Source organism: Saccopteryx bilineata, chromosome 1 (assembly GCF_036850765.1).
Source record: "Saccopteryx bilineata isolate mSacBil1 chromosome 1, mSacBil1_pri_phased_curated, whole genome shotgun sequence".
Lineage (NCBI taxonomy): Eukaryota > Metazoa > Chordata > Mammalia > Chiroptera > Emballonuridae > Saccopteryx > Saccopteryx bilineata.
The window spans coordinates 242,869,420-242,881,919 of NC_089490.1; the positions used below are offsets into that span (position 1 = coordinate 242,869,420).

Genomic DNA, 12,500 nt, shown 5'->3' on the forward strand with positions numbered 1-12,500 from the left:
AACCCCACAGCTGACCCGTGTTCTAATCCTAGTTCTGCCACAAAAAGGCATTTCAGAGTAGAGAAAACATAAATGACCAATAAATACGTGAAAAAATATCAACTCAGTTATTTAAAAAACAAACAAACAAAAGACCCTCCATCAGATTGGCCAAAATTAGTAAATTGGGTAATATCAGTGTTAGTGAGAATGACTGTGGCTGGAATATGTCCACAGATGTCTGTTCAGAGCGTAAAATTCTTGTAGGGATATATGAAAACATTGAACACAATTTCAAACATATATACATTATAACTCAATTATTAGACTTCTAAGACTATACACATATCATATGCAAGGAGGCCTGCAGAACACTTTCTATAGCTTTATTTGTAAACAGAAAAACTGAAAACCTAGATGTCCATTAGGCAAGAAATTATTAAGTAAACCATATATAACTGTTTCATGGAAACTATACAGCAATCACCAAATCTAACATATACCTGTCTAACACATACTGACAGGAAAAGACTTCAAGACGTAGTTAAATGAAAAGGCAATTTGAGAACAAAACATAAGCAATAATTCGAGTAAAAACATGCACAAAAATACACTATGCATGTGTGTATGTGTATACACACATAAAGATATATAAAAAGATATTTCTAGATGTATTTTGAGGGACTCATTAATGTATGCATCATGTTCTACAAGGACATACTCATTACTGATAATGGGTGTTATCTTTGGAAAGAGGACTGGGTTTTGTAGGCATGGTGTGGCTTTGCAGGAGTATGGCTTTAACTGTATGTCTGAATACTTCAGTATAAGAATATGTTAATGTGTTTCTATAATTACAAAACAAAAACAAAACCCATTCCTACTTCATCAAAAGGGAGATAAAATGTTTATAAAGGCCAGACTTACCTGATAGGCGACTTCATATAAGCAGCCATCCTTTCCAGCCAAGAAAATCCTGCCGTTATCGGTGGAAGTTATCGTCAAAAGGTAAGTATTATCAGTGGGAAGAGAATACAAAGGATCTGGGAGCAACTGCATCCCACCACATATACTGTCATTAAGAACTCCAGAACCTTTTTTTTAAAAAAGGAAGAATACAAGAATCAGTTTATCAGCTTTTTAAAGTTTGAAATAATCACTGTATTATATTCAGAACTGATATTTTTACTGCATTCTTATTGACATACTCAAAAGCTTCTATAACATACATTTAAAAATTACTCTAAAAAGTCTGATACAGTGTAATAATTCATGTGAAACAGAACCTAAAATAGATTTGTAAAATATATAATTATAATGTATAACATGTAGCAGTGTAACATATCAATTAAAAAACCCAAATTTTTAAATTTTGGAAAAGAACCTAAGAATGTGGTAGTAATAATAATTAATCTGAGTCACCGAGTCAACATTATTTCACCCAAAACAATGCAAAAGAAAGCAATGAATGTACTTGTAATACACTGAGGGTTTCTTACTTAAATGTAAATAATGTATTACATTTCAGTGTTCCATGTTAAACAGTCCATTCAAACATTCAGAAACAAAGTTGGAGTCATTACTGAAAATCTCACTAGCATGGACTATTCTTCTACAATATACCCTCCCTTTTATCACACATTTAAAATGTGCACGTTAGTAGGGTAAATACGTTCAAAATCCTTTTTTTGGTAGAGCGATGATCCTGAATGATACCATAGCTATAGGGAAAATTTTTTTCTATAAGCAAATAGCTTGGATAGTCAACTCAGTGAAACTTTATAGTATTAAACTCACCAACATAATTTTATTTTAAAATACACAACACGTGGGTTGCTATACCTGTTTGCAAATTAGCATAGCTGAGTCCAAGAATCACTATATCCACAGGGGTTGCCAAAACCAGGAGGTGTCGTACATGAGGTTGAAAGATACCTAAGATGAAATAGACATGGGTGTGGGATTATTTTTCCAAAAAATATTGGTATTTCAGCATTTGTAGAATAAGGTTTCACCAATCCAATGAGCGAGCGACTAACAAGTATACGAAAAGTCTAAACCTAATTTAGTTCATTTTGACGTTAAAATATTACTACCTATGATCATTTAAAAAAATGAACAGTAGAAAAAAAATGGACAGTAGAAAAGAACCATTTTAGGAAATAAACACTTCAGTATTTAATGCCATTTAAAATCAGTGTTATATTACAAAATAGCTTAGACTTATTGATATATTTATATAAAGACTTCTATTAGTATGCCCACATTGATAGCCGCATAATTCACAGTATCCAAAAGGTGGAAGCCACCCAAGTGTCTATCAAAAGATGAACTGATAAACAAAATATGATGTATACACACACACACACACACAAACACACACCAAATGAAATACTATTCAGCCTTTTTAAAAAAGGAAATTCTGGGCCCTGGTCAGTTGGCTCAGCGGTAGAGCTTCGACCTGGCGTGCGGGGGACCCGGGTTAGATTCCCGGCCAGGGCACATAGGAGAAGCACCCATTTGCTTCTCCACCCCCCCCCCCCCCCCCCCCCCCGTCTCTCTCTTCCCCTCCTGCAGCCAAGGCTCCATTGGAGCAAAGATGGCCCGGGCGCTGGGGATGGCTCCTTGGCCTCTGCCCCAGGTGCTAGAGTGGCTCTGGTCGTGGCAGAGCAACGCCCCGGAGGGGCAGAGCATTGCCCCTGGTGGGCGTGCCGGGTGGATCTTGGTCGGACGCATGCAGGAGTCTGTCTGACTGTCTCTCCCGTTTCCAGCTTCAGAAAAATACAAAAAAAGAAAAAAAAAAAAAAAAAGGAAATTCTGACCCAGTACAACTTATGAACCTTGAGGGCATTGTGCTGAATGAAAAAAACCAGTGACAAAAAGACAAATATTATATAATCTCACTTATATCAGGTACCTGGAGTAGTCAAACTGATAGAAACAGAAATGAGTTTATGTATCAATGAATTTCCCAAATGAGTTTATATATCAAAACCAGATAGTTTACAGTTTCACAGGGGACATTACTAAGCACTTTTTTCAATGCACACCAAAGTATTGTTTAACTTGAAATGTATGGTGTGATGTGAGATACTAAACATTGTGATAAGGTGCCAAGGAATTGCAAAAATTGTTAACATTAGTATTTTAAAAGGAAGAGTCAGGCCCCTTTACCCCTCCTTTCTGAAGAGAAAAAAAATCCTAGAGAAAGAGATTAAAGGGCCAAAAGTTAGTAACTAATCATAGTTTAACTACAGTTCTCTGGAAGGATTGAGGCCACTACTTGCTAGACAGCAAAGAAGATAAAACTTCCTGAAAACTTCCTCTTCCCCATTCTCAAGATCCTTTATAGGAGACAATGTTTACCTATCTTAATTAAAAATTCCTACACTGATTCTAACTCTTTCTTTCCTCCTGGAGTCCGGAGGGTAACGTATACCTCTAGACCAGGGGTAGTCAACCTTTTTATACCTACTGTCTACTTCTGTATCTCTGTTAGTAGTAAAATTTTCTAACCATCCACCGGTTCCACAGTAATGATGATTTATAAAGTGGGAAGTAACTTTACCTTATAAAATTTATAAAGCAGAGTTACAGCAAGTTAAAGCATATAATAATAATTACTTACCAAGTATCTTATGTCGGATTTTTGCTAAGTTTGGCAGAATAAATCTTTATAAAACAACTTACTATAGTTAAATCTCTTTTTATTTATACTTTGGTTGCTCTGCTACCTCCCACCATGTAAGCTGGAACGCCCACTAGTGGACGGTAGGGACCAGGTTGACTACCACTGCCTAGACCAGGAGTCCCCAAACTTTTTACACAGGGGACAAGTTCACTGTCCCTCAGACCATATGAGGGCCGGACTACAAAAAAAACTATGAACAAATCCCTATGCATACTGCACATATCTTATTTTAAAGTTTAAACGGGAATACAATATTTAAAATAAAGAACAAGTAAATTTAAATCAACAAACTGACCAGTATTTCAATGGGAACTATGGGCCTTTTGGCTACTGAGATGGTCAATATCCAGTTCCCTATTTGTTACTGCTAGCCGTAACAAGTGATATGATGTGCTTCCGGAGCCGTGACGTGTGCATCCCGCCTCACCGGAAGTACTGCTGTACGTGAGCGACGATTCACTCTCCGCACCGCCACATACAGTACTCCAGGAGCACAGGATGATCCTCTCACTGACCATCAATGAAAGAAGTGCCCTTACCGAAAGTGCAGCGGGCCGGATAAATGGCCTCAGGGGGTCACATGTGGCCCGGGGGGCCATAGTTTGGGGACCGCTGGCCTAGACAAAGGGATCATGAGCCCACTCCCCTTGCTTGAAAAACCTGCATTCTGTAACACTGTATATGCTTTCTAATAACGATCCCTTTTGAAATTGTAAACTAAACAAGGGGGGGACTAGCTTAATAGGTTTCCTAATAAGCTAGCCCCAACACTTTTAGCAAAGGTAATTTCATTTAGCTTCTCTCCTTATCCTAAGCTAAAAGACGATTTGGGAATGTCTTTGCAGGGTATGTAAAACAATTATCACTACTGTGTTATCTTGTGGTCTTGATGTGTAAGAATGCTTTTTCGTTTTAATAGCTCCTATAGCTAAATGTTGTAAGCTTGGTAGCTTGGTAGTAATTGACTATTGCACCATGCTTCCCCTCCTTACCCACCCCAACAAGTATTTGATTTTATATAAAAGGAGGCTCAGAACTGTATGAGAGCCTACATGATTTGGGACTGTGCCCCATGCAGCTAGCCAGATAATTAATAAATCTCCTAAAATTTCTTCTGTACCCTGCCTTGGTGTCTCTATGTAACCCGCGGACTGCAATACTTTATAACAACATAATTATCACTGTTATTAAGTCCTAAAATAGTGTTTCAGTGATAGAAATCAAAGGAAACAATATCTTATAATTATGGACATCTCTGTATGCATATACATTTGGCCTACCTAAGGGTGTTAAATGAATAATTTATACTTATTAAATAGGGGGCAGGAGCAGCTATTGACTTTTATATGAATAAACATAAATGAAGCAATAAGACATACATCAGGGTAAAGACTGCTTTTGAAATTCTATGGAAAGCAAATATATTTCCAGAGTAATCATAAAGTGCATAAAGTAGCATGTTAAGTGAATTATTATAATTTCAAAACAGCTGTTACCTTAAAAATGTTTTATTTAGAACTTGCAAACAAGTGAATTTTGTCTATTATTTCCTCTTGTAGGAAGGTACATTCAAGAGATGCATACTAAATTTAAATCAATCAATTCTCTTTGTCAGTAGCTTTGATAAAAGATCTAACACAATGAGGTCGAACTGTAAAATAAACGTTTGTGACTTCTCTAAGATTTATTCTGAACTCTTATCTCACTTTCCTGAGCTATCAAAACTAAAAAATTGAAGACAAAATGGTTTTTACATAAAGTGAGTAAACTTAAATATTCCTAATTACTTGATTTCTAATTCAAAGTAGTTCAAACAAAACCTTAGCAGTAAATTCAACTACTTAAACTGTGTTGTCAGTAGTAAAACATTTGAAGTCTGTGTGCAGACAAACATAATCCTTGTATTTTTATTTCTTACCAGCTTTTGGTTTCACGAGCCCCACTGCAAGAATAGTCTCACTAAGTCCATCAAAATAGGCAAGGTCTCCTCTGTCAATAGTTGAAGAAAAAAACATGTTGTACATAGAGAAAAACATGTTTTATCTTACAATTCCTTCTAAGACTATAGAACATGACAAATAAAGGAGCAATCATACTGTTTCAGTGCCAACACCCAGCAAGAGGCCCGCCTAAAGCTAAGCATAAACCAGGAAAACAGGAATGCTGCCCCTTACTCTAAACATCCCCTCCGGGTTGCAAGTCTCAGGTTACAGTAATCTATTGTGGGGACAGGGAAAAGAAAGTAGAGGACTTTTTCAGAAAGTCAGGCTCAAAGCAGCAAAAGCTGGAGTGAAACAGGAACACTGAGCAACCCAACCAGTGGTTGTAAGGTAATCCTAAAGACATTTGAAACCCGTGATCCATTGAAGGGAACCTCAGGAACAACAAAACCCAGGCTAACCCCCTGACCCTGTCTCCAAAGCCCCTCTTCTCTGACTTTCCAGTGGGCCAAAGCAGTCCTTCCTAGGTTCATTTCTTTCCTATCACATTTCTAGAGAGTCAAAGCATCCCTGCCTAGGCTCTCCTGTTAAGTCTTCTGCCCTAAGCCCTCCCTTGTTTCACTGTCTCCAGCTTTAGTAAACATCCTCTCAAAATCAAGAGTAAAACCATCTTTCAAAGAATTACTAAGACTATCTTTACTGCAGGATAAAGAGCCTGGGACCTAGACCCCTACTATGCTGAGTAGTACCTAGATGGGCAGCATCATCCAGGAGCTCGTTACAAACGCACCCTTGAACCTCAATCAGAACTGCTATAACAGATTGCCTATTTTAACTCTATCCCCAGGTGATTGATACCCACATTGAGAAGCACTGGCCTAGATTTTAGATGGATGAAAGATAAATCAAGCAATGTCTAATGAGTGCAATCAAGATATTCTAAATTCTAACTGGGCTAAAGCATACCAGCCTTCAACACGTACCCGTCTTCATAGTTCCACATGAAGACGTCACTGTCGATGGTGAGCCAGGCTCTGCTGATCGGGGGAAACACGCCCATCATGCAGTTACACTGCATGTCTGAGGTATTGGGTGTTAAGTAAAAAGATTTCCATCTCATCCATTTTAAACTTCTTCTAAAGAGCTTGATATAATATTTATGATTAAAATCATGACCTGTCCACTCTTTAATAGAAAAAGCAAATAAAATACCTTAATTTCCACTAAGTCTAATGAAAGCAATAATGTATGACAGACTTATAATTTATAATTTCTAAATAACACTATCTGCCCACTTGAAATATGTTCTGGATAAAAAAGTAGTTTTTTAAAATTAATGATATCTTAAAAAAAGAATATTGATTATGAATAACATCAGCTGAACTCTGACATTAAAAAACTGTTTTACTGAACCAGTTTTTTCAATTGTAAAGAGCAAGAGTAATTAAAAAAACAACAACACATGGCCCTGCCCGGATGGCTCAGTTGGTTAGAACACTGTCCTGAAGCACAAGCTGCCAGTTCCGATATCTGGTCCAGGCACATGCAGGAGCAGATCTGTTTTTCTCTTTCTCAAATCAATGAATAAAATAATAAAAATAGGTTTCAGGGAAAATTTATTTTAAAAATAAATACAATACTATATAGTATGCTATTCAGACCTAGGTGACAATTTGAAATTCTCTTATAAACAGTTCAACTTAAAAACAGGCAAAGATTAGGCCCTGGCCAGCTGGCTCAGTGGATGAAGAGTCAGCCCAGCATGTGGATGTCCTGGGTTCAATCCCCGGTCAGGGCACACAGGAAAAGCAACTATCTGCTTCTCTTCGCCTCTGTCTCCCCCTTCTCTCTTTCTTCCCCTCTCGCAGCTAGTGGCTGGATTTTGTATGTGCCTTGACTGGGGACTGAAACTGCTCGAACTGACTAACTACCTGGCTAGGCCCTCAACATTCAATTTCACATGAAATTTTTTAGGCACGTGGAAAACTAACCATGTACTTAAATGCATTTTAAATAAAACCTTTAAACACAAAAAAGGAATTATAAAAATGAGAATATCAATTAAAAATGTTTAAAGCATTTGTAATAGGATACGTCCAAACTGTTCAACAAGTTCAGGTGGGAGAGGTACTCTTCGGATGGAACTGATCTCGGGAAGGTTGGGTACAGACAGCAAACCAGGTCCTTGCAGAGGATAATCCATATCTGACATGCCAGAAACAGTGGGGTTATCTACAAAAAAATAAAATGAAGCATTTACTTTAAACTAATAATGAATGGCCTTGGCTGGTTGGCTCAGTGGTAGAGCGTTGGCCTGGCATGTAGAAGTTCCAGGTTCGATTCCCAGTCAGGGCACATGGGAGAAGTGACCATCTTCTGGAATGGAGGAAAAAACATTTCAGAAATGATGAAGAGTTCACATAAAATAAAATCCTGAAGCAGAGGGTTCTTATAGAAAACAGGTTGAAGAGGTGGGTATGTGAAAAGGTGGATAGGAAGGATTAGGGTCAGCTATGATATAAGACCAGAATGTATGGACTGTATTTGTTTCTTAAAGACTCAAACCTAAGGAAGTCAAAGTGAGTAATTCTGTTCAAAAGATCTGCCAATAGGTCATTCGGTTCTTGTAAGACCAGCCCACTGGTAAGAAGCTGTCAGGAACAAATCCTATCTTTGCTATGTTCTTGTCTTTTCTCTGATTCTCTGGCCTACTCAATTTTTATAAATCATCAGAGGTATCTTGCACGTTCCCACTGCACATTATTCTGGTCATTTCACTTTGGTTCCTGCTCACCAAAAATCTTGTCTCTATCTTACTTACACTTCTCTGCTTTTCTCCAATTTCCAGCTCACAAAGAAGTCACTGTTTTTTTCTAGCAACTTATGCAATACCATATGCTTTAAACAGCCATAATTTAAAATTGTTAAAACATTTCCCAGCCACTTCTCTTGCTGGCACATCCTCTGCCTTACCCTCCCTGTCCATCATCGTTGCTGATGTCTGTTCTGTTCCTTTATTCCACTGACAGTTCTTTTTAACATGTCCCAGCACTTCATATTACACTCACTCTATACATAATAAAGTATATCTTTGGGAGAACATGGTAAACTTCCCAATCAACTTCGTTTGCTTTTCCGTTTGTTTTACTCTAATATTAACTATGAGCAATTAACAAGGATGCGGCAGGCGATCCTTCCCATCCGGCTTTAGCGATAAACATTTGGATGCAGTGAGAAGCTCAGGAAAGTTGGAGTCTTTGCCTCTTTTGCGTTTGCTCTTCACTCCCACCCTCGCAAGTATCTGCAATGAAGAAAAACGAGGACAGTGGGGAAAATCTGAACATAGACTCCTTTTCGCTCTTCAAAATGTAGCAAACAGTGCCCTAGATTTCAAGATGCAACCCTGGGGATGAGGATCTAGTTGGGGCGTTCGGCGAGAGTCCTCTCGACTTGAGAAAGCAGAGTCCCCAAACGTGCACCGCTCACTCACTTGGGGCAGACACCAGGAGCAGTTCGGAGAGGTCCGGATACATGCGGTCTTCTTGCAACTGACGGTCGATGAGCCGCCCCGCATTTTCCAGAGCTTCCTGCAGGGATGCGGCCGAGGTAGAGGCCGGCATCGCAGAGCCCAGATGAGAAGACGGCATCGCGAAAAGCCGAGACACGAGCGTCCGGGATAAGTCAAAAGCCAAAGAGAAAGGAGCAAAAACCCAAGACACTAGCTCAGATCCACAGCTCAGGGCGCGCGCGCCAAACGAGCGCCTCGGCGCGTTTGCATGACGCACTTCCGGCGCCGGCGGTGCGGAATCTGGGGACTGCATTTTGGAGTTGGGAGAGGGGAGCTGTTAGGGGACCTGGACGTTAAGGGTGGCGCGAGTGAGAGGGAGGCGGAGAAGGGGCGGCTGGGGCTTGGGGATGGGGTAGGGGGAAATCGGTGGAGGCTACTTGGGGAAGGGAAGAAGGAAAGGCTGGGGTTAAGGGGAGGGACAGGGAAGGAGGACGGGAGGAGAGGCAGGGACCCGGTGAGCGGAAGCCGGGCGGTGGGGGCCGCGGAGATGCACGGGTTCCGGCCGCTTTAGCGCGAGCTGGGTCTCGGTGCCTCGAGCTTTGCGGGTCCAACGGCCGCTGTTTAAAAGTAGGCGCGTCAGGGTCGTGGGGGCGCCAGATAACTTCCCGAGAGTGACCAGGAGTTAGAAGCTTGCTGGTAGTTTACAGAGGAACCAAAATTTCACTGCAGTTCCTAAGGGCGCCAGTGTAAATGATAATCCATCAGGCTTTTCTCTCTGTCGTTCTTGTGAAGAACTTTGTGTTAGGGGATCTTTCCCTGCGTGCGGAGGGCTGCTGCCCTGCATTGTTTCTCATTACAGAAAGGAAGCAGACTTCTGATTCATTCCCAGCACATGGAGGGACTGGTATAGAGGTCACTCAATAAATCACCTAGTCCTGCAGAAGTTGAATTACTAAATTCCTAAAACAAACAATTTGTGTCAGGCATTGCGCCGGTGCTGGGAATATCAAACTGACACAGCATTCTTGTCCACAAGGTACTTCGTTCAGGGATACAAATGCAAAGCAATCAAGTGCATCACCATAATTTTTATATGAGGTATTTGTTAACCACACTAGAAAGAGGAGAAACGAGCAAGGAGAGAGGAGATAGGCTTCATTTGATACGGAAGGCTACTTGAGTGGTGAAACCAAAGCACTCTTATTCAAACAGCGGTCATTATTTAATTCTTTTCGGCCACTGAACAGATGAGGTGTTTGAAGCACGGAGAGCCTAAGTAACTCACCTAAGGTTCCATTTTCAGAATCGGGTTGAACAGACACTCTTGTTCTGGAACTCATTTTCTTAACACTGCTCTCTGTCTCTCAAATTTACAAGTAAATTCATTTTGCTCCAAGAAAATCAAAGTTCCCTGGCACACGACAGTTTTATTGTGAATATATTTCACGCAAACCAGGAAAAAAAAATTTAATGTGGAAATTTCTGCTCGTATGATTATTCCCTCTATTATCAAAAGCAAATGCTCCTTGTGATTTTTCTGTAATGATCGTGATTATTCCCACTGGTTCATGATTTCGTTTTCCTTTTTTTTCTTTTGCACTCAATAGTTTAAAACTTCAGCTACAAGGGGATCTTCCCAACAAATGTTGCTTGAACAACTCAACATCCACATGAAAAAAAAATCAATCTAGACACAAACCATATACCCTTCACAAAAATTAACTCAAAATGGATTACAGACCTAAATGTCTATAAAACTTCTGAAAGATAACATGGGAGAAAAATGTAGATAGATGACCTTGGGTAAACTGATGACTTTTTGTATGTGACACCAAAGACATGATCTATGAAAGAAATAATTGGTAAGCTTGACTTCATTAAAATTAAAAAGTGCTCTGTGAAAGACAAGGTCAAGAGAAAGAGAAAACAATTCACGGGCTGGGAGAAAATATTTGGAAAAACATCTGATAAATGACTGCAAGCCAAGATATACAAAAAACTCTGGAAATTCAATAATAAGAAAAAACAATCTAATTTAAAATTGGACTAAAGACCTTCAAAAAGAAGATATACAGATGACAATTAGCATGTGAAAAGATGTTCCATATCATATGTCATCAAGGAAATGTAAATTAAAACACCAATGAAATATCACTGTTTACTTACTATAATATAGGGCCAAAATCTGGTACACTGACACCACCAAATGCTGTTGATGATGTGGAAAAATAGGCACCTTCATTCATTGCCGATGGGAATTCAAAATGGTACAACCACTTGGGAAGATAGTTTCTCATTTTTGTACAAAATTAAACATACCCTTAACATATGATCCAGCAGGCTTTCTCTTTGATACTGCCCAAAGGAGCTAAAAACTTACATTCACAGTAAAACCTACACACGGATGTGAATAGCAGCTTGATTCATAAATGCCAAAATTTGGGAGGAACCAAAATGTCCTTTAGTACGTGAATGGCTAAAAAACTGTAGTACATCCAGACAATGGAATATTATTAAATGCTAAAAAGAAATGAGCTATTAAATCATGAAAAGACATGGAGAAACTTTATATTACCGAGAGCAGCTAATCTGAAAAGGTTATGTACTATATGATTTCAACTCTGAGACATTCTGGAAAGGGTAAAACTATGGAGACAGTACAATATCAGGGTTTGGTGGTAGTAGTGGGGAAGAGGGATAAAATGCAGAGCATAGATAAATTTTAAGGCAGTGAAAATCTTCTGTATCATGTCATAATGATGGATACCTGTCATTATATATTTATTCTACCCATAGAATGTACCACACCAGGAGTGAACCCTATGTATGTACTTAAAGTGATTATAATATGCCAATATAGGTACATCAACTGTAGCAAGTGTATCACTTTAGTGGGGGATGATGTTGGTAAGAGAGGAGGGTATGCATGTGTGGCAGGTTGGGGTATATGGGAAATTTCTTTGCCTTTTCTTAATTTTTCTGTGAGCCTTAAGTGGCTTTAAAATTAAAGCCTCAATGAAAATTAAAAAAAAAAATCATCTTAAGCCATTACAAGCCCTTGACTACTGAGGAGCTGAAATAGCTATTTATAAGCTTGGGGTATGGGTTACATAATGAGGTGTTCTACTACCTAAGACCTGTTTATCTGTAACTCAGAAAAGAGTCAGTGGTGTTAATAATAACTTACTGTGTTAATTGCACAATGAGCTAGCCTTATTAATTGGAATTTACATTGACTTTTTTTGTAACAGAGATAGAGACAGAGAGGAATAGACAGACTTGAAGGGAGAGAGATGAGAAGCATCAATTTTTTTTGTGACACCTTAGTTTCTCAGTGATTGCTTTCCCATATGTGCCTTGACTGGGGGGCAATAGCAGACCA

The 12,500-nt window shown here is 39.1% G+C and overlaps 1 protein-coding gene across 1 annotated transcript in view; it reads right to left on the minus strand.

Annotated features, from left to right (window-relative positions):
• Positions 1–9,367, minus strand: part of NUP155 (nucleoporin 155) — a 63,603-nt gene extending 54,236 nt beyond the window's left edge. Inside the window, exons 1-6 of the mRNA XM_066239976.1 lie at positions 9,101–9,367; positions 7,705–7,842; positions 6,594–6,690; positions 5,589–5,659; positions 1,822–1,914; positions 907–1,073 (exon numbers count right to left, since the gene is read on the minus strand). Coding sequence (XP_066096073.1) covers positions 907–1,073; positions 1,822–1,914; positions 5,589–5,659; positions 6,594–6,690; positions 7,705–7,842; positions 9,101–9,257 — 723 coding nt within the window. The 5' untranslated portion in view covers positions 9,258–9,367. The remainder of the gene's footprint in view (positions 1–906; positions 1,074–1,821; positions 1,915–5,588; positions 5,660–6,593; positions 6,691–7,704; positions 7,843–9,100) is intronic.
• Between the last annotated feature and the right edge of the window lie 3,133 nt (positions 9,368–12,500).